Source organism: Solanum stenotomum, chromosome 2 (genome assembly GCF_019186545.1).
Source record: "Solanum stenotomum isolate F172 chromosome 2, ASM1918654v1, whole genome shotgun sequence".
In the NCBI taxonomy this organism is placed as follows: Eukaryota; Viridiplantae; Streptophyta; class Magnoliopsida; order Solanales; family Solanaceae; genus Solanum; species Solanum stenotomum.
In genome coordinates, this window is record NC_064283.1 from 7,236,982 (window position 1) to 7,259,553 (window position 22,572).

At 33.1% G+C, this 22,572-nt stretch overlaps 1 protein-coding gene and 2 long non-coding RNA genes across 5 annotated transcripts; 2 read left to right on the top strand and 1 right to left on the bottom strand.

Annotated features, from left to right (window-relative positions):
* The first annotated feature begins 2,162 nt into the window (after positions 1 to 2,162).
* LOC125854518 (transport inhibitor response 1-like protein) lies at positions 2,163 to 5,684 on the top strand. Its single transcript, XM_049534096.1, has 3 exons — positions 2,163 to 3,216; positions 3,588 to 4,086; positions 4,176 to 5,684. Exons 1-3 carry the CDS (start codon positions 2,609 to 2,611, stop codon positions 4,935 to 4,937), a joined length of 1,869 nt encoding a protein of 622 aa, XP_049390053.1. The 5' UTR covers positions 2,163 to 2,608; the 3' UTR covers positions 4,938 to 5,684.
* Positions 5,685 to 15,804: 10,120 nt separating this feature from the next.
* On the top strand, positions 15,805 to 17,824 carry LOC125854539 (uncharacterized). Its single transcript, XR_007445409.1, has 2 exons — positions 15,805 to 16,831; positions 17,622 to 17,824. It is a non-coding gene; the product is annotated as an uncharacterized LOC125854539 (long non-coding RNA).
* On the bottom strand, positions 17,133 to 22,403 carry LOC125854537 (uncharacterized). Of its 3 annotated transcripts, none has more exons than XR_007445408.1 (3): positions 22,028 to 22,403; positions 20,895 to 21,169; positions 17,133 to 17,609 (listed from the first exon to the last, which is right to left on the bottom strand). It is a non-coding gene; the product is annotated as an uncharacterized LOC125854537 (long non-coding RNA). The 3 variants fall into 3 exon arrangements; XR_007445407.1 differs by lacking the exon at positions 22,028 to 22,403 and adding an exon at positions 20,177 to 20,467 and having other exon boundaries at positions 20,761 to 20,900; XR_007445406.1 differs by lacking the exons at positions 20,895 to 21,169; positions 22,028 to 22,403 and adding exons at positions 20,177 to 20,645; positions 20,761 to 20,888.
* Positions 22,404 to 22,572: the final 169 nt, after the last annotated feature.

Genomic DNA, 22,572 nt, shown 5'->3' on the forward strand with positions numbered 1-22,572 from the left:
AATAACCAAAAAGGGACAAAAGTGGTTAACTCCAACTTAATTCTAAGCCTAAACATTATATATATATATATATATATATATAATTCGGTTTTTTTTGGTTTTTCGGTTTTTATTTTTAAAATCCAAAACCAAACCAAAAAACCAAACAAAGTAATTTATTAATCCAAAACCAATCCGAAAAACCAAAAAACCAATCCAAATAAAAATTCGGTTTGATTTGGTTTGGTTATTCGGTTTAATCCGAATAGTGCACACCCCTACCATAAATGCAGCATGAAAACAACATCTGTCCAGAGTGTGTGTTTTTCCTAATTATTCCCTGTCCGATATTTATATTAGAGTCTCACTAAATTCGAATTCGCACATTATAGAGTCTATTTATAAAGGCGACACTTCTAATAAGATTTTTTTTTCTGTTCTTGAGGGCTCAAAACTGAAATATATGATTAACGATGAAAGGATCTCGTACCATTTCACTAAAACCCATGTTGGTAAAATTATTTTAAAGTGTTTTCACTCGATGTTCGATATCTGTATTTAAACTCATCTAAATTTGAATTTACGCATTGCATAATTATTTTTGAAAGCCGCACTCTCAAAAAAAAATATTTCTATTTCTAAAAATTAAAATCTCATATCAATAATGAAGGAATCACAATTCATCCTACCATTAATTTTAGCTAGTTGTCTTCTACAAAGAAAAGAAAAGAAAAGAAAGAAAAGAAAGCTCTTCGGGGTAATTCATTATCTTGTTCCATAAACTCTTTTCATTGGAAATCCTTAGTTTGTTTACCTATATTGACCTTAGTTGAGGTCATCTCATTTTTAATTAAAATTTGTATTCCAAAAATTAAACCTATACATGTTGTTCTTCCCCTTTTTGCAAATAATCACAACAACATTTTTCTTTCAAGATAACTATTGTATTACTCCTTCCATTTCAATTTATATAAATTTATTTTAAATTTCAAAAGTCCTATATATAGCCACACTAATTTTATAATATATTTAAACCAACATTTAAAAAGAATAAATCATTTCTTTCATAAATTTCATCTATAATAATTAAGTAATTTCACGCAAATTAAAAATGACGTTTAGAAATCAACTACAGAAAAATCAAGAATGGAGGACTTTCCATCCTTCTACCCGACTCTTTAGTTTTACGAACACTGCTTTAAAGAATGAGTCATTGTCATCCTCCCATCTGAGAACGAATAGCTAATGCGTTCCGCTCATTGAACAAATAGTGTTCCATGGTGGGTCCATGACCCCGTGGATGCTAAAGACATCCTTTGAGGTAATCTCAAAATTTTTACGGGATTGAGATGATGAGATCGGTTCATGAATTTTTTATTTTTTTTTGGTCGCATTTTGCTTAAAGAATTGAAGGGAGATAATGCATCAGCTATTCACAAGGTTCAACTTGATCCTCTTCCCAAGAGATCCCAAATGAAGGAATCCTAAGAGAGCCACTGATTCCAACTGCCATCTATTGTGAAAAACAGAAAAAATTGAAAATTGTCAATTATCTTTTGAATCAAAGTAGCAATAAATCGAATATTACAACTATAGGTAATTATGAAAAGCTTCGTAAGCACATTCTCTTAGGAATAGAACAATTTCCCAATGAACAAATTTATTTTTATTGAGTATTTAACTATTTTAAAATTTGAATTTTAATTCTCTCAATGAAACTACTACTTCAAATTTGAATATAACAATACCATAATGGCCCAAAAGGCAAATAGCCAAAAGACAAGGGGTTCCTCTCACCAAACGACCTTTGGCATTAACCCCTAGCATGTATACAACATAAGATTAAGACGTATGCTAGAAATTTTTTTACATTTTTTTTTTGAAAAAAATAATTAAAGACAACATGAGATATTCAAAATACAATACCTAATACTAAAAGTTTTTCAAATTCTCATAATAGAAAAATAAAAAATCAAAACACATACTAATTTATTTTAAGAAAAAAAAAAAACTACACTAAAATCAAATCTAAACGACAATAACCTTTTACAAAAAAGTTCAGAATATTCTTCAAATATATATATAGTATATTTTTTTTAATAAAATGCAATTTTCCCCTAAAAAATAAAAATGAATTTTGTAAACAATTACAAACACCAAAATCCAAAAGAAATGGCAAAAGAAAAAGACAAAAGCAAGGCTTAAAGAAAAGCCCCCCCTCAAATAATGAAGAAGCAGATGTGTGGAGAGCCATTGGATTTTGCAGGCTCACCATTTTCATCACTAACAAAGAAGCCATTGGAGAATCCCAATGCTACCTTCACCCCCCACCCACCCCACCCCCACCCCATATTACTTCACTGAATCACTGTAATTTCAGTTTTCATTTCATCTTCACCCAACCCCCTCTGTTTTTAAACCCCAAAAACCAAGCTTAAAATCTTGATTAGTGATAAAGAACTCTTTTTTTCATCTTCTTCAACTCTTCCTGGATCTGAAAAAAAGATATTTTATTACTAGAAGAGGGGGTTTTATTATTATTTTTGTTTATAAATAAATTATTCAATTCAGATTTCAGAGAAACACTCCCCATAAATCTAGACCCCCTTTTACCCCCACCCACCCCCACATGAGTGGTAGTGACAATCCTTCAGAGATGTCTGAAGATGAGGAGCGTCCTTGTCCTTCAGATCTCACCGGTGGCGCCAGTGCAAAAGCAAGGAACTGTTGCTTTAACGCCGCCGTTACCGGTGGCGGAGGGGGGATTTTTAACTTTTCGCCACACCCAGATCAAGTTCTTGAAAATGTGCTGGAAAATGTTCTTTGCTTCTTAACTGATCGCCGTGACCGTAACGCTGCATCTCTTGTAAGCAAATCTTGGTATCGGGCTGAGGCTTTAACCAGATCCGAAGTGTTTATTGGCAACTGTTATGCTGTTTCGCCGACCCGGGTTACGACCCGTTTCAAAAGGGTGACCTCTGTGGCCATTAAAGGGAAACCTAGGTTTGCTGATTTCAGTTTGCTTCCTCCAGATTGGGGTGCTCACTTTACTCCTTGGGCTTCTGTTTTGGGTGATTCTTATCGTGGGCTTGAGAAATTGTACCTCAAACGTATGTCCATATCTGATGATGATCTAGGTTTGTTGGCGCGTTGTTTCCCCAGTTTCAAAGAGCTTGTTCTTGTATGCTGTGACGGTTTTGGGACCAGTGGACTTGCTATTGTAGCTCGTGATTGCAGGTTAGTATTGTTTTGTCCGGATATAGATCTGTTTATGTGATAGCCCTTTTGGTAAAAAGTTTAGATTTTTAATTTCTAGAAGCTGAATTCTTCTTTCTGTAATGGGAAATTAACAGCTTAAACTAGTGTAGATGTATTGTGTTATTTGAATTTGTGCTTCATGTGTGCTGGTGTTTGAATTAGTTATGTGATTGAGTAGTTCTTTAACTGTTTTATTTCTGCATTTGAAACTTAATGATACCTTTTGAGGACACTAGCATTGAAGTTGTAATATGTGGTGACTTGTTGTATTGGATTTGTGAGTTTGCAAGCTGTGAAATATGGTTTGGTAGTGTGATTTTCTTGTGCATAATAGAAGGTTTTTACTGCAGGCAAATTAGAGTGCTTGATCTGATTGAGTCTGAGGTATCCGACGATGAAGTGGACTGGATTTCCTACTTCCCTGAGAACAAAACGTGTTTGGAGTCTTTGACCTTTGATTGTGTTGAATGCCCTATTGACTTTGAGGCATTGGAGAAGCTAGTAATCAGGTCACCTAGTTTGAAGAGACTAAGGTTGAATCGGTTTGTTTCTATTACTCAGCTGTACCGTTTGATGATTCGAGCTCCACAGCTTACCAATCTGGGAACAGGCTCTTTTGGCGCCTCAACGGTCATTGATGAACCAGATCCTGATTATGCTTCAGCATTTGCTGCCTGCAAATCCATTGTCTGTCTCTCTGGTTTCAGGGAAATTGCTCCTGAATATCTGCCTGCAATCTATCCAGTTTGTGGCAATCTGACCTCTCTTAATTTAAGCTATGGTGCCAACGTTAATACTGAACAATTCAAGTCTGTCATCAGCCGCTGCCATAAGCTCCAAGTATTGTGGGTATGTGGTTTGAATTTTCGCTAAATGTTCTTTTAAAGAAAATTGTACTTTGTAATAGCGTTATATTGAGTTCAATTTTGATGTTTCAGGTATTTGATTCTGTATGTGACGAAGGACTTGAGGCAGTTGCTGCAGCATGTAAGGATCTGCGGGAGATTCGAGTTTTCCCTATCGAAGCTCGGGAAGATGCAGATGCCCCAGTTTCTGAAGTAGGTCTCCTTTCGATTTCTGAGGGTTGCAGTAAACTTAAGTCCATCTTATATTTCTGCCAACGAATGACAAATGCGGCTGTTATAGCTATGTCAAAGAACTGCCCAGACCTTGTGGTATTCCGACTATGCATTATGGGTCGGCACTTGCCTGACCATGTTACTAATGAACCAATGGATGAAGGCTTTGGGGCTATTGTCAAGAACTGTAAGAAGCTTACTAGACTCGCTGTATCTGGTTTACTGACTGATAAGGCTTTCAGTTACATTGGACAATATGGAAAACTAGTTAGAACCTTATCAGTTGCTTTTGCTGGAAACAGTGACTTGGCTCTGAAGTATGTGCTCGAGGGCTGCCCTAAGTTGCAGAAGTTGGAGATCAGGGATTGCCCATTTGGAGATTTGTCTTTGCGTTCTGGTGTACACCACTATTACAATATGAGGTTCCTTTGGCTGTCATCTTGTAGAGTAACTCTACAAGGTTGTCAGGAGATTGCTGGCCAATTGCCCCGTCTAGTAGTGGAAGTGATAAGTGGTGATGAGGAAGGGAGTGAGACTGGTGAGCATGTCAATACCTTGTACATGTACCGATCTCTTGATGGACCGAGGGCTGATGTACCATCATTTGTGCAAATACTGTGACCGACCTTTTTAGAAGATAGGAATTTTCTGCAGTAATTGATTGGGACCTTTGAGAAATGATTAACTATTTTCTTGGGAAGAGATGCTCTCCAGAAATCTGTTGTGACCCATATGAAGGTGCAAGTTTCCTTCTTGAGAAAACGAATGGTGCACCACTTGCAAAGGCAGTGAGCAATCTATAATGCTGGTCTCCATGGATGTCATTGTATATGGTTCAGTACAGAGATTGTTTTTTTCCAGCAAAGCAATCTAGAAGACAAATGTTCTTTGTATCAGTAATCTTTTCTATTCACTTTCCTTTCTTCATAATTCATGGAGCCTTCAATTAGTAAGTGGAGTCATTGGTAAGGCCACAGCAAGGGTAGATGTTCCAAACTGCACGGTGGCGGATCAAATTGCAGCTCAATGAGATTTCTCAAAGGCTTTCGGCAGAATCAACATTTGTGGAATACACCTGCATGCTCGGTCAGGGTACTGGCTCATCAAGTAGTATCTTTTCATACAATTGAGGCCCTTCTTATTTTTTGTTTCATTGTTAGTTTAGAGTTGGAAGTTTTTTATTTTTAGTTGGTGATAGCCTAATGGTCAGAAGGATACCTACCGCAGTTGGATCTCTCCATCTCGCTTTCTAGAAATATTTGTTCTTTCCAGGATGTGTTGTTTCGTAGCACCTGACTGTTGAATTTATTATTGTTATTTTTAGAAGAAATGTGAGATGGGTAATAAATGCCAAATATGCATGGACCAGATGATGCTCTAGTGTGTGTTTGTGTTTGTCTTTGCCTTTTCTTTATGTGGAATGATCAGCTTGATAGTGAAGACCCATAAATGATGTGTGGAAAGCCTTGTACAAGTACAAAAATGCAGGACCCTTCACTCACTCTCTTTGTGGGATCCATTTATGAGTCTTATCCTCTATTACCTTTCCAGCTGATGAATGGCCCTTCTCTGTCTCATCTCTTGTATCTGAAATAAGAGCCAAGAGCAGGGAGTAGACTGTAGTAGTGATAGTACAGCACACCCCATATTTTTTAGCCGATGCCAACTTTATCATTATTCTTTTGGATAACAGTCTTGAGGAGCCTGCCTGTTGTGTTATCCTGTTTACTTTTCATATGCTGCTGCTGCAGCATTCTTCATCTCTATCATTGACTACAACTCACAGTGGGACCAATCACTAACGGATTGGTTTTGATTATTTGTCACAACATCTTTATTTGAGTTTCAAGAAAAGGCAAAAACCAATCCCAAACAGTTCAATGTGTGTCTATTCTAGTGTAGTCTGAAAGTACAAGAATCAACCGATAAACTTACCTGCTGATATTTTATATGGTAAAAAAATGCAAAATCCTATTTAACAAAGTGGGATCTGAGTATGCATATTGAATGAGTGATTGGAAGCAAGACTTCCATCTTCTTTTTGTCTAAACATTTGTAGAGGATAAGTGGACCTCACTCACCCCCATTTTTTTTTGCTTTTCTTAATTGCCTCACAGTCCAACAAACTCCTCAAAATTCATACACCTCAAGTCAACTACTTCATTCTTTATCTTTCACCAAGCTCTTTGAATGAGTAAAAGACTATTTACTTGTTTATTAGGGGGTCTTTGTTGCTTTTCACTTTCAAACAGAAAAAAAAAAAAAAAAAAAGACTCACAGGCCTTGGTAGGAAAAATAGTGACACAACAGTGTAGGAGAAAATACATGGAAAGTGACCTAACAATAAGGACAGGCTCAAGCATCTTTCAATCTTGGCCATCCTATGCGTTTGAAGACCACTTCTGATGGACACTTCTGACATAATTAATGAATATGGACAACTTATCATATTAGTATATAATTTTATGAATGGTCCTCCAAACTATTTTTTTAAAGAAAAAGTTCACTCAACTTTGCCTTAATACCATAGAAAATAAGAACCTGGTTAACTTCACCTTATTGGTGAAGATTCAATTCCACACTTCTCTATCACTAATTTTTGAAAAGGGATATTTTATATGATATTTAACTTTTAAAGCGAAATTAAGTGATTTTCTTTATAATACACAGTAAAGTAGTGAGTTTAATGTAATATAATAAAAGTTCAGTGACCATTAATGAAATAATTTGATAGCAATGAATGAGAGGTTCACTAGACACTTAGACTGAGGAAATTAGGTAGACACATACATCAAAGTGTTTAAGCTACAAAGTTGAACTCCTTTAGCAAAATTTGGCCCAAATCATATGAAAAAGTGGACCCTTACTAGACTGATCATTGAGTTTTGGTGGGCCACGTGTACGGTATGGGAGGTGGAATACATTAATGCACCCGTCTACTTATAAGTAGGAGTATTAAATTAAGTAATCATGTTTAATTACTTGCTCCCTCTGTCTCTAATTACTTATTCACTTTTAAATTGACACACATATTAAGAAAACAATTAATGACATAGTGAGTTTACCATTTTACCCCTTATTAATTATGAAGTGGATGAAAAGTTCTACATTTTTCAAAGTAATTAGTCATTTAATTGAGGGTATAATAGATAAAAAAAAAATTATTCTTTCTTGATTTGTTAAAATAGACAAGTAATTAAAGACAACTATAAAAAGAAAAAATGGACAAATAACTAGGGACACATGGAGTAATTAAGAGTACTAATTGTGAATTGTGAGCGTCACTCACAATCACAAATGAAAACACTATTTCATGTCCCAACTTGCCCAATGATCTCGTCACCACCTACGCCTTTCTCTCAATTATACTATTACACAACTATATTCACTTCGTCTCATATTAGTCTTCTATTTTTTTGTTACATATCTCTTTAAAAAAAATAGTAAAAATTAATTTTACTAATTTACCTGAGGAAATATTTTTAAAGCTTTACAAATTTGTTTACATTTCCAAAAAGAATTAGCTATAAAGGTTAAATGAGGAAATTTAATTAATTTTCGCTTGATTTGTATATTGACAAGTAATTTTGGTCAATTATTTTAGTAATGTGGATAATTAGTATGTGATGAATGAAGTACGATTTGAATTAGTTTATTAGTACTCCCTCCGTTCTTATTTATATAAATTATATGTCATTTAAGAAACTAGATAAGTTGACCATTTTATCCACTCTCTTAAAGTCAAGTTTTTAATAAATGAACATAAATTAATTTATTTTGATTAATTAAATTGACCAATGAACATGAATTAATTATTTTTTTTTTCTATGTTGGACAAATTCATAGTATCAAGGCTAATAACTCTCAAGGTTAAACTAAGAAGAATAATGTCATTTATGTATTCATTTATGAAATGACAAATATTAAGGAGAACGACATATAAATAGAAACAGAAGGAGTAATAATTACTCATCTGTTCAATTTATTTGTTTGATTTTTAGTTCACACGAAATTTAAGCGTAGTATGAGTATCACATGGAAACATAGTTAAAAAAAAAGAGTCATTCTTTTTAAATAAACTAAAAGGAAAGTATTATTAATTAAATAAAAATTAACATCAATTTTTTACTTGTCAAGTTTTAAAAATTAGAAATAATTTATTATTTATATTAATTTTATTCTTATTATTATTAAGTATTATTATTTTTAATATTTAAATAACTTATAATAATTAAAGTGATATAATAAGATTTTCATTTCACCGATACTCCCTCTGTCTCTAATTACTTGTCCACTTTTGGATTGACACACCTATTAAGAAACCAATTATTGACATAGTGAGTTTATCATTTTATCCCTATTAATTATGAAGTGGATGAATTAAAAACTTAAGAATTTCAAGAAGTTCTACCTTTTTCAAAGTAATTAATTGAGGGCATAATAGGTAAAAATATTGTCATATCTTGATTTGTCAAAATGAACAAATAATTAGGGACAACTATAAAAAAAAATAAAATTAGGGACAGCGGGAAGGGAGTACACTCTAGTTGGTTGATTATTTCTTTAAAGAAACTTGCATAGTTTATATTATTCAAAATTAAAGCAATAAATGTCTGTAATTATAATACATCTCATTAACTGGCATGTTTAAATGGTTTTTACCTACTGTATTATATCGTATTCTATTTTTTAACTCCTCAAATAATGATGAAAAATATCATTTTTTATAAAGATTAATTTGATATCATCATACTATCATTTTTTCTTTTTCTCATTTTATCCTTATTTATAATTTAATAATTTTATTTTACTTTTAACTTGCCTTTTTTTATAGCTCTTTCCTACCTTATGTTTTCTTTGTAATATTATTGATCTATAAATCTTCATATTACTAGTTTGTAACCCTATAAAACAAAAACAATAATAACATTCTAGATATAATTTTACAAAATAATATAAAATATTATGTACAATTTATTCAAACATTATATTTATCTTGAATCTGGTTCTCTTAACCTAGAATAATTGATTTAAGAATAGAAGTGGGGGTGGGGATTAGAATTTGTAAAGTCGGTGAATCCAAATAAAAGAGGGATTAATGCACAAGTTTTGTCTGTTTAATCACATTAATGGCTCAACTAATTAAGCACGAGGTCAACCACTAAATGCATTTTTAAAATGTAGTGCTTCTCCACTTTCTTCCTTTATTTTTTCCCCCATTTTTCTATTTAAATGCATACGTGTCTTCTTCTCTTCCTATTCCCTTTATTAATATTAATAAAAAAAAATCTTATCCCATTTTTTAAAAACTTTTCTTGACCACTATTAATTCTTTGATTAACTTGTTTGAGTTCTCTATAATAATAAATTAAAAGAGAAAACGAACTTTCTTAGTAGGCTTTTCAACATTAAAAAACAAAACAATTATAACCAAATATTGTATGGAATAAAAATTCTATATATGGACACACACGGTCACGGTTCCTTAATATTTACTCCCTGTTTCAATTTATGTGACAACATGTCATTTTTTGAGAGTCAAACAATTTAAGTTTGATTGAGAATTTGCTCATAAAATCTTTAACTTTTTAAAAATGAAACTTATATATCTGTAAACTACGTAAAAAGTACTATAAGTCACAATAATTAACAATTTAAAATATTTACAAGATCTATGAAAAAGTTACAATTAAAAATAAATTTATTTAACTTTTCAAAATTTGAAACGTGTCATATAAATTTAGACAGAGTACTAGATTCGTATGAAGTCCAACATAATAGTAATGTAGTTATTCATTTTTTTTGGAATAGTGTAATAAAGTAAAAAGGTATATATATATATATATATATATAAATGATGCATATTATCAATCTAACTATTTATTCATCCAGGCATAATTGATTTGATTTGATACAGCACATCTAGAAGAACTTAGATGCCGCTCAATTACATAATGTTGAAAGTCTTAGAGTTGTCTCCACCTAATTTCAAAAGTCTCGATTTTAAGTATTGAATATAAAAATATTTTTGCGAGGGAGCGCTCTCCTCTTAGAAAAACTTTTAGCTATATGAATTTAAACTAATCAAGCCTCAATACTAATATCAAGCATTGAATGAATTTTTTTTATTTTTTTTATTCTAGAGTTTTATAGGGAAGAAGCATAAATAAGAATCAAAACTCGCAGCAATTAATCAGTAAATAAAGTTATAATCTTGAGTATGAAAAATAAATTCGTTGGGAGACATTAGTCCTTTCTTTTAGTCCGTTGTATACAAAATATTATTTTTCTATAATTAGATAAAACTTAACTTTACAATTATCTTTTTATTCTTAATAAAATTATATATATTCACACAAGTATCTAAAGTCCGTTTTAGACCACAAGTTTTAAAATCTTCTCTTTTTAAAACGTTACGTCAAGTCAAACAATATCACATAAATTGAAAATCGAACGATGTGAGTAATATTTAGGTAGATTTTTATATTTTGGAAACACTGAGACTTTGTACTTATTATTAGTTCGGCCTGCCTTGTGATCGGATCCCACAATTTTAAAAAATAATGAGATCACATTGATGGGCAATTCATTTTTCCAAAAAAGTTTAGGTCTGCATTATATAATTTTTTTTCTCTCTTTCCTTTTATTCTAAAAATAAATTCCTTTGTCCACTATAGAAGACATGAATTCTTAATGAATTATATTTTACTTAAATTTCTTGTCATACTTGCGTGTGATGTCTGGTGATGGATCATGTGAACGAGTAAGATGTTGTTCTTTTGTTTTTAGAAAAAGAAATATAACAAACACACTTTCTTGGAAAATGTTGGCATCAACTTGAAAAATTGGCTAAACAAACAAAACCACAAGCCTAATTTTTTATTTAAGTGATATACTTATTTGAATACCTCTCCACCCCATCCGAAAGTGAGGGGTGAGAGTGGCGGAATCAGAATCTTCATAACGAGATTCAAAATATAAAAAACTAAATATATGAAGAGGTCAAAGAAATTTAATATTGAATAAATAAATATGTATATATAAATACTTTTGACCTTGTAAATATTATAAAATTTTCCGTCGAAGGAAATTTGGATGAATCTTTGCGCTCATAGTTTCTATCTTTGCCCTATGTGTAGAGACGAAGCTACAATTTCGTTTATCTATTCGACAAATTCAGTAGCTTTGGTTTAAATTTTATGTGCTTAAAAATAACTTAATATATATAAATAATATATTCAAAATCCAGTAAATTACTGTAAAATTTAGAATTCAGAAATCATAAACTCAAAATCTTAACTTTGTTTAGATTTGTGTATTTGTTCGACAAAATCAGTAGCTTTGGTCTAAATTCTATGTGCTTAAAAATAACTTAATATATATAAATAATATATTCAAAATCTAGTAAATTACTGTAGAATTTAGAATTCAGAAATCATAAACTCAAAATCTTTAACTTTGTTTAGATTTGTGTGGGGTTATTCACTCATATTCTAGTCACATGAGTAGGTTTGACAAGCAAAAGGCTCTAACCAAGATGTTAACAAACATCACATGATAAAGAATGAGAAGACAAAAGGCCAACTCATAAGGTAAGCATTAATATTATGTGTGTCTATGTGTGTTTTTTGTTTTTGTTTCTTTGTATGTTTTTATCTATCTACTTCTTTGTATGTTTTTATCTATCTACTTTTAATTTATTTTATTTAGTTTCCCCTAATGATTTCTAAGACTTTAGAAAACATGTTTACGTCCGAATACATGAATACTTGTGGTGTCTTAAAATGATTAGTTGTGGAAAGAAAGTGGTCAATTATGTCAACAAAGTTAATTGATCTAGAAGCCCTATTTTGTTATAATTTCTATGCATGACCTAATTTAACACTTTTTAAAGTTTGCTGGAGTACTTTTTTTTTTCTTCACTTGTGAGTGTGATTCTGACAATGTTAAGGTAATATTTGCACTTAAACTATAGCCACTTCCTAGGTGCAGAATTTAGGAAAAAGTGGTCAAACTTGAAAGCACAATTTGTAATTCCCATTTGCATTTTTTTTTGTTTTTGGACTATCTACAAGACAATAAGTTGTACTAATTTTAAGATCTGATTGATGATCGTTAATAAGATTCCAAATTTAAACGAGCATAATCCGGAGGAGAGCTTCTTTTCTACCGAACATGGCGGTTGGTGGGGTGTGGTGAGGGTGGGGTGTGGGAGTCTTCTCACACTCAGAACTGGATATCTGGTGTGTGGATAATTTAATATGGAGGTTCACCGTTGGTAAGCAATAATTTAGACGAGTCTTGCTATGATATCATGTAAGGAAATAAATTTTGAGTCTAAATCAACCGTGAAAACTAGCTGACGAAGGAAGGTTTGCTCGAGATTTATTAAAAGAAAAAGACTCAAATATGCCATCGAGCTTTAAGAAAAGACTCATATATATCATGTGTTAAAAGTTTTGACTCATCTATGTCATTTCCGTTTTTGAAAAAGGCTCATTCATGTCATTATTTGTTAATTGAAATGACATAGTTGAGTCTTTTTTCAAAGTTCGATGACATGTTTGAGTCTTTTCCCTTTTTAAAAAAATTGATTTAATTAATAATGTGGCTGAATCATAATTGACCACGTATAAAAAATAATTTTGCAAAAATCAGAATTGTTTTCGATTAACAAATGAACTTTTTTCTCAAACGGAAATAACATAGATGAGCTAAACTTTTAACGGATGATATAGATGAACCTTTTCTCAAAGTTCGATGGCATACTTGAATAGATCATCTATACTCTTCACAAATTTCCCTTTTCTATTTTGTATTTCATTTTGATAGCAATAATTTGAGAGGAAAGTTTGCAACACTTTCCAAGTTAAGCAAGTGAGGAACTTTGAGAGGAGTAGTCTAAAATAAAACGTAGAAATTGGCTGGTAGAGATTACTTACCAAGTTAAATCAATTGAATTGACACAAAATGGTAAAATGTGATGTATTGTGGTAGAATCAATCCATAAAGATAAGTGCCACTGATTTTTAAAGAAAAAAGAACTAGTGTCACACCACACTTTGGTTGATATTATTTTGATTCATGACTACTTAGCTAGCTAACACATTAAAAGTCCAATCATGTATTTTATTCTGGTCTACCCAATATTCTCATGTACTAAGTATACTTTCAAAAAATTTGAAGGGCCAATTTCTATACTCTTTCTTGATGACATCTGTGATCAATTCATCTAATCAATGGGTTGAAATTGGATTATTTTTTTGGGTGGGACAAGGTGATAAAGTACTGATTTTATCACTTATTCAGCCATTTACTTATGCTTTTGTAGTTTTTAGTATATATTTAATCTCAATCAAATGAAATTACACTGGTAGTTTAACATCAACTCGACCAATATCTATATATGAAAATATATACATAGAATAAGTTTACACCATGTTTGCGCTCACAGAGTCTAGATTTTAAATTCACCTTTGGATTTCCTCGTATACGTGACTCTTAATTTTCGACAAGTGTAAATAAAAGTTGATACTTTTAATGTTTGTTTTCAATCTGTTTCGAGGTTGACAATATCTATCATTCAATTTGTTCACTACTCTATGAATGGTTCAAGATTCAGTGATGTTGAGATAACCTTGGTCAATTCTTAGAAAATCACTCCAATTCTCTTTTCTATAAAGAAAAAGTTTAATCCAACAGCTTCACCCACTACTGAAATGATAAACACAAAACACAGCCTCTAAAAACTCATTGATGATATAAAGCTTTGAGCAAAAATGATGCATTGATTTGGACTGAGAAAAAGGAAGGAATCTACTAATCATTTCAACTTTAGAACTCAAAAAGAAAGAAAAAGAAAACTCATCCCTCCCTCCTCAATCTTCCCCTTTAGTACTTGTCATTTTCTGATGGATAAATGTAGTGCCTTTCAATTCAAATTCTAATCCACAAAAATACTCTTCAAAGATCTTCAAATTATTATTTTCAATGAAAAATCTATCCTCGGACCAACATGGATTGTGGTGCAATGGTGGGACTGCTCCACCATTAACTAGAGATCTCGGGTTTGATCCCTGGGTATGGAGAAAATCACCCCTAAATGGGACATGCAGTGCGTGGTCCGGATTTAGTCGGAGCTCCAATGCAGGCTCGGGGTGGGAAACCTATCCTCCGGAGAAAAAGTGGTCTGGTCACTCTCCATCAGGATGGCCTTTCAGTGAAAGGAAAAAAGAATCAGAGTTTTGAGGTTCAAGTGGTCAAAAAAGCTTTGAAAAGATGTTCTTTAAAGTATTTTCATGGTGGTCCCAAATCAGCCTTGAACTGTTTTAAGTTTCAAAGTAAATGTAAGATACAATACTAATCAACAAAAGAATCCATAAAAGAAACACTCTAAAATATTTAGGCTAGGTTCTACCTAGTTGAAATGATGTTAAGCATAGCCAGAATCTTCATCAAATACATGTAAGGCTTTGCTTTCAAGCTTTTTTATATGTACCATATTCTTAACAAAAAAATGTCTAATCATCAAGTCAAACTTTAATTAGTGCATATCACTAGAAACTAGAGTATAGAGTCATTACATAGAAGAGGAACAAATATGTCATATCCTTCCTCCTAAGCCATCCATCCCACTCAAACCAACCAAAGGAGAAATATGATTCAAGTACTACACAAGCAAACATAATAGCAAGTCTACATCATCCACATGGGGCAAAAGAATTAAAACAAGAAAGAAAGCTAAAAAAAATATCATGTTTTGATCAGTTAACCATGACCAAGCAATATTATGCAAATCAATAATTTGTTTTTCGATTTAGTCGATAAAAACATAATTGCCTGATAACAATCTACAGGGAAGTTTGAACTTTGAACTAAGCATCAGATGTACGAGCCCGTTTGGATTGACTTAAAAGTTGGTCAAACTTACTTTTAAGTCAGTTTTTGACTTCTGGAAGTGGTTGACAAATATAAAAAATAACTTCAAATAAGTCAGAAACCAAAAGTAGGTCTCCCCTTACTTTTTATTTTTTGACTTAAAAGTCATTTCAGTTTGTCTTTTTATTTTTGACTTAAAAACTATTTTTTTTTTTAAGTCAATCCAAACGGTCCCGTAATGACGATAGGCTGATGCAGGAAACTCCAAATTGTCCCTACATAATCAAGTTATTTACAAGGAGCAATTGTCATGTAGTATTGAATATTTTCTCAACAATTCAGCATATTCATAGACTTGCATAATTCCTTCAAGTTGAAAGAAAAAAAAATGAGTTATTTAATTCGATTATGGAAGTGCATCGAGCAAAATATTTACCCTAGGAATTCCAGGTCATCTCCTCTCCACTGAGACAAGTAGTGTTTCCCACATATGAGATGATACGATACAATGTAACCCAAGGAAAGGCTGTCTGTAACATCTCCTCTCCTCTCAAATGCACCAGACAACATAGATCTTGATGGCACTCTGTTGAAATTAACATCATATATATTCTTGGTTGTTTTGTTGTTCAAGAGATTTCACACATAACATGGCGATGCTGATAAACTTTAGGATGATTATGTTGTTTCAATCACCATTCTCAAATTAACAAATAGACAAATAAATACAATAACAATTGGGCCTTAGTCTCAAACAAGTTGGGTTGGTATATAAACTCATCACAAACCAATATTATTCAAAGTAATAATAATACTAACTATCAGAAGTTCATTGTATTTTCTACTGGCGTATAAATTTCTGAGAGGCTAAATACTTAGAAAAGCATATGACGTAAAGTAAAATTGCCAACATGATTAAAACATACTTTCAACTAAGGTATCACCTGTACAGATCTTTTTCTTCCATTGCACCTTATGTTTCACTAAATCTGCATGGATCCCAAGAGATTGTATATACTTTGAGATAACTCATCCTCTTGTAACACCTTTATTCACCATGGTTTCACATTTATGGACTTATGCATTTTGTGGTTGACGTGGGTCATGACCAAACCAATTCAAGCGACCTTCTCTAATTTATCATTGACGTGTCTAACTTGAACCTTCTTGCCAACGTGATCGCTTCTAATCTTGTCTAGTCTTGTATAACTGCACATCCATCTTACATTGTATTCTTTGAGCATGCACTCATTGATGAACATTGATTTTAGTTAGCAGTTAACACATATTCACAAGGGTTGTAGCAGTCATTTCTTATTCAAGGAAGGGGCTCCACTACAATCAGTATTCAGGGGCGGATGCAGTGTATACTATGTGGGTTGCCAGAAACCCAATAACTTTTGTCCAAACCCAGTATTTTATTGAGAATCCGTTAAATATATAAGAAACTGTTAGTTGGGAACCCATTACTAAAAGGAGCAGTTGATACATCAGCAAAGCTCGAAGAAGCAGAAGCTTAACTGCCCTCTTTGATGAGGGTTCAATTCCCCTGGAGCACTATAAGTGCCTTCTATTCTCAACAAAAACAATACCGACCTTTATTTTCTCTCTCTCTCTTTCGATTTATTTTGAAAATGGTAAGAACCCATAAACTTTAAATTTTGGATCTGGCTATGTTAGTATTGATGAATTTTTGTTCATTAAGTACATACCCCATGTAAATATACCTTTGCATGCATAGTATGCACAAATGAGATTTGAGAAACAACACAACTTTATCAATCACCATAACATACATTTGTCTTTACAAATAGTAGAAGTCAAGTCATAAAGGAAAAGGATAGTTGTCACTACATATTCATTACCATACACCAAAAATACTAGTCAGGAAGTTAATTGATTCATTCTCCCGCTTGCAATTTGGCGGTCTCCTAAAAATGACATAATATGTGAAATGTGAAAAATTTAATAGGACAGCCATCCAATCAGTAAGCACACATAAAAACCAAATCCTTATCAAGGCTGATAGTTCCACTTTGTGGAGATTCTCAACTATTGCAATTAATCCAACATTTCATAAGGCTTTAAAGAAAGAGAGAACTGTATAAAACCAGCAGTAGATGTTCATAAAGAAAGAGAGAACTGTATAAAACCAGCAGTAGATGTTCATAAATAAATAAAACTAGTCTCTAAGGCTAAAACATATTTTCCTTGTGTGGATCTAAATAACTTGGAAGTGAAAGAGTTACCTCAGTGAATCCAAGATATCTATTCTGTGCTTTTTTCTCAAGTGGTGGATTTACATTGTTTTGTTGGGAGCAATTGCCATCCTCGTCTTTCTAAATGCTTTACGCGTGCCCTATTATTATTTTTTCACTTCATATTTGATCCTTGTCCCCACTGAACTCTCTCAACCTACAAATACAGATGATGCATCTGATTAGCTGCAATAAACTACTGATGATGCCTTGTATGACTTTTACTACAAAGGAATTTAAAGAGAGAAACAAAGGATCGGTAGCTTTTGTAAAATATTACTGAGATACTGTATAGTGAATTCATAACATGTAGGACTCTTGAGCTTCTATTATGAACTTTATCAAAATAAAAATGTATCCTGTTTGCTCTTTCTTTATATTTGTTTTTCATTTCAGCACCCTTCATGATTATATTCTATACACAATTGTGTTGCCATATTACAATGTAAAATGAGATGGTCCAAACTTTTGCGCCCCCACCCCACATGCAAATGAAGCACCAGCTGATGCGAATAATCTACCAGTCTTAAATTCTATGATAGAATGACTTAATTGAAAACAATCCATCCTTCCTCATCTCTCATCTTACACGAGTCCTGGCTAGTGTGTGAAGGATGATGTTTCAAAGCACCTCAAGCAATCTCTAGAATTCAGTTACCTCCCAATCCTGCAAATTTCTCCCAAACCTCAAGTCTCATATATCTCCCATACTTGAAGCTCTCCTGATATGTTATGTTTTCATCTCTCATAGACTCGAGATCCTGCATATAATCGGAAAAAATCCCGAGCACACCTCTCCACTCCACATATCATCTAACAGGCTAATTTTGCTTCCATCCCACCTTCAAAAATGCTACTACTTCTGAAGTCTCTTCTTCCCTTCATGATATTTCTCAATAAGTCACAAAGGAGCACTAATGTAATGTTCCTCGTTCTCCCTACCTCGTCCACAATTTTTTGCTATCATCCCTCCACATAGCCCACTACTGAGTCTCGAAACTCCACATCCATTTTCCCACAATGCCTTCTTGAACAGTCCGAGACTCTTCACCTCAACTCAAGTCCCATTTTTTATAAGGTAAGATTTTAAATAAGAGGTATCAAGGTGGTACAAAAGGAAACAGGACTCATGCATAGACCAAACAGACAAGCTATTACTCTTTCCTTCTTAACAATTGAGAAAATCCATGTATTGGTCTATACTAACTAACAGATTGCTTTTACACCAGAAAGACAGATTATGCAAACATTGATTTTTGACTCTAGAAATGTGAATCCTACTCCCTTCGATGCATACTTTGTTCCTCTCTATTTTCTTAGGGAAGTGACGATTTCCAACTAACCAAATTATGAATCCTAACTTTCTGATATTAAGCTCCATACAAAATTCCTCTAACCTCTCCAGCTTCTTGTCACATTAGTCGGTGTCCAGAAACGTAACATTTGATAAATGGGAATCCCCTTCCTCTCTTTGACAAGTATCTCCCTTGTAATCTAGTTAGTATCTTTGCTAGTCTTAACCCTATCAATTATTATGTTCCTCCATAGTGCGTCTTTGTACAAACCTCCCAATGAAAAACCTACTTAGGTGGTAGCTAGGGAGGTCACCAACTCTACAATTGAACATTTCAGCAGTTAATGGATCCTCCTTGAATAGGTTTAACACAAACGAATTCAATGAAGATATTGCTCAACAAAGGACTAACGAGATCCACAACTAACTTAATTTGGATTCTTTGATGATATCCCGGTGTCCTTTTTTTTTTTTTTTACATTTTGTATAAGGCAAGCTAATTTCACTATACTTGGGTGAAACTCGCCTTTATACAAGTGGTATGCCAAAAAAATAGTAATACGAAAGACACCCAATCTTCTATACAACAGGGATTATCATGGGTTCACCAAATATAAGCAAGGATAAGAGGCTACTCCTCAAATTAACAAAATTCATCTCTATCCCTTCAAAAATTCTCCTATTACGTTCACTACAAATAACTCAGAGAAGTGCTAATGGAACAATTGTCCAAGCCCTATGCCTTTTCCTCCTTCTACCACAACTTCAACTGAACATCAATTCCTTTCCGGTGCTTGGCATCACCCATGACAAGCCAACTGATTAAGTATTTCCCACCATATCGCGGTGTCTTTTAGGGTCCAACTCATGCAAAAGACAAGAATTCTAGATATGAAGGACTTCTTGAGTTTTTTCTACCTTCTGCTTAGTGATTTTTTTTATTTTTTTTTAAAGCTGGTAGTGTTTACTTCTGCTTAGTGAATTTAGGTTGATACCCTACTTCACCTTTGATTCTCTAAATTTTTCATTTGTTAAAAAAAGAGCCGATAATTTAACAAAAAAATTAAAATTTTATTCTATATGCCCCAAAAGCTGAACTTTTCACAAATATTTAGAAAACTGATAAGCACGAGAAATGTACATGATTATGGATATGCATTATAAATACTTCTAAAATTAATCATTTGATTTTGTTTAAGAAAACACGAAATATATATATATATATATATATATATATATATATGAACCCCTCTTCGGCAATTAGCTAAGATTAAATTGAAAAAAAACAAACTCACTCAAATTAATCTCTGTGAGGAAAATATTTTTAACAACATTGTAGCAGGTGTGGTAAATTATCAGAGTGTGGTGTACTGTTGATGCACCATACTAAAAAACCAGAGGTGACAACTGAATAGAAAAAGAGTAATCACCATTGTGTACGTGGAATCGAAATGACCACTAAGTGGCTTTAAGACCTTCTCCGCCACCTTGGAACCCCATCTTTAATTACCCTGAAGCTATGCATGCAATTCCTCCCCAATCTTATTGCACACGATGCAGTCTCGTTTCTGAACCAGGGGCGAGGCTGGAAAAAAATGTAGTTTGCAAGGCAAACGGCAAGGTCACTAGAAGTAGGGAGCAGAGTTTAGGAGTACATAAGGGGCTGTAAGTGCTGATGAAGGATATGAGGAATAGGCGAAAGATGAAAGGGGTGGAAGACTCTGCAATATATGAGATTCTTAAAAGATTAGTTGATTACATTACTGAAAGGTCCAGATTGTTTCCTTTTAAACAAATTAAAGATCAGCCAAGTGCAATAATCCAGGATTTGAAATTAAGAAATAACTAGAGGAGCAAAAGTGCAACTTGTCCTTCTGAATATTTTCTTATCAACTTGATCTACAACAACAACATACCCAATGTAAATGATCTAGTCGTTCAAAATATTTCTAGCTCCCTTCTAACTGGATACATTTAATGAGTACTCATTTAGAAGATAAATAACCATGCATACTTGTTATGTGTTCGATTTGTATCTTTTAAAATCATGAATTTTCGTTTATGCTGAGACTCCTGAAGGGCATTTTTGAAGCTATATCTGCTGTAAAAGGTTGATGTGCTTAATCAGACCAAAGATAGTTGGCAGACTACTTGAGGAACAAATAGAATTGAACCACCAAGGTCTCAGATGTTTAATATCTGCATCAATACTTGACCAAGCAAGATGTCAGAGACTACGAGAGGAGGAATTAGAGCATGCATGAATGGAGGACTAAGAAGACAAGTTGCATACGGAAATAGCTCGCTCTACTCATATAAATGCATGATATCATAATATTCCTCATCTTCACCTCCATCTTAAGTATTTAATATGTGTTGGAGAAGCCGATGGACATAGGCTTGCAAATATAGAGTAATGTACCCTGGGAAGGGTAGGAATTATGTAAATATTCGTAGCTTAAAACTAGTACGTTCATGAAAATATGGACAGCAAGTGATATCTTGCAAGACTTCAGCAATGCAAATAATTCTAATAAATAAGGAGGAATTAGAAGATCCTTCCTTTTGGAACACAATTGATGGCAAGGAAAGGTAACAACAACAATTACACCTTGATCCCAAACTAGTTAAGGTCGGCTGTATGAATTATCTATATCCATTCCATTGGATTTCGGCTGTTCCATTCTACCAGTCAATTGTTTGTCTTATAAGGCAAATTAGAGATTCTGTATATCTGAACCTATCCCTACACTGGTATACAATCTCTGAACAAACTTAAAAGACTCTTATCAAATATGGGATCTAACATAAATATGTAATTAGCGACTATTTTAATCTAACCGGTGCATATTGCCTATTGGATTATTTTCTTCTATGGTGTTCTGTTCATCACAAATATTATATGGATTTCAAGAAATTGGAGGTTCATTGAGACAACTTGCTTCCCTGTGATTTTAAGTCTACCTCATGCCTTTCTTTTTACAACCATGATGTCAGACTATGCTCGAATAATTCACGGGATGCATGTCACCTTCCACCAACAACAACAAATACCAGAAACTCTACTCACTCTTAAGTCTTCTTAACAAACAAAGTTATTCCTCCCATTCCCTACCACTGCAAAAATAAACACATAGATATACACAGGACCAGCACAACTCCCTATTTGTTCAATTCACATAAGTTGCTAACATTTTGGGCATTGCTATTATACAATTACATTAGTGAAAGTGTGAAATAGGAATAGGAATGCCATTAAAACAAAGGAAATTAGGAAGTACCTTGAGTCAGCGGCATCGGAGCCCATTGCATTTGCACCTCACACTGTAAACGGGTTTGCGGTGGCCGAAAGTGGCTATTCTGCTGCTTTCTCTTCTTAGTTCTTACGTCTCTTATTTTATATAAATATAGTTTTGACTTAATTGCAATAGAGTACTTGTACAACACTAGAAGCGGCAATTGAGTCCTCGTCCAATTTATAGTACTAATATTTAGATGAGCTAATGACCTGCTAATTTTATTAACTCAGCCTACTTTGATATCTTAATTCAGATGGTTTTAAAACAAAATTTATGTGCGGTTCAAAATTGATTCATAATAAACTGTCTTAATATTTTTTTATTTTGTATGTTATATATATAGTCATAATATTAAAAAAAATTAAAAATTAAAAATTATCAAGTACTCAAACAAAATATTTGGTGCATGGACGATATAATAGGAAGGCTGAATCTCGACTCTGATGCTATATAAAAATGGATTTTGAACTTAACTAAATCCAAAAACTAACTTATGAAAGAAAAGATTAAGCAAATTCATATAAGAA

Coding starts and splice junctions, on each gene's coding strand:
- LOC125854518 (XM_049534096.1), top strand. CDS start 2,609: ATGAGTGGTAGTGACAATCCTTCAGAGATGTCTGAAGATGAGGAGCGT. Junction 3,217..3,587: donor ATTGTAGCTCGTGATTGCAG/GTTAGTATTGTT, acceptor TTTTTACTGCAG/GCAAATTAGAGTGCTTGATC. Junction 4,087..4,175: donor ATAAGCTCCAAGTATTGTGG/GTATGTGGTTTG, acceptor TTGATGTTTCAG/GTATTTGATTCTGTATGTGA.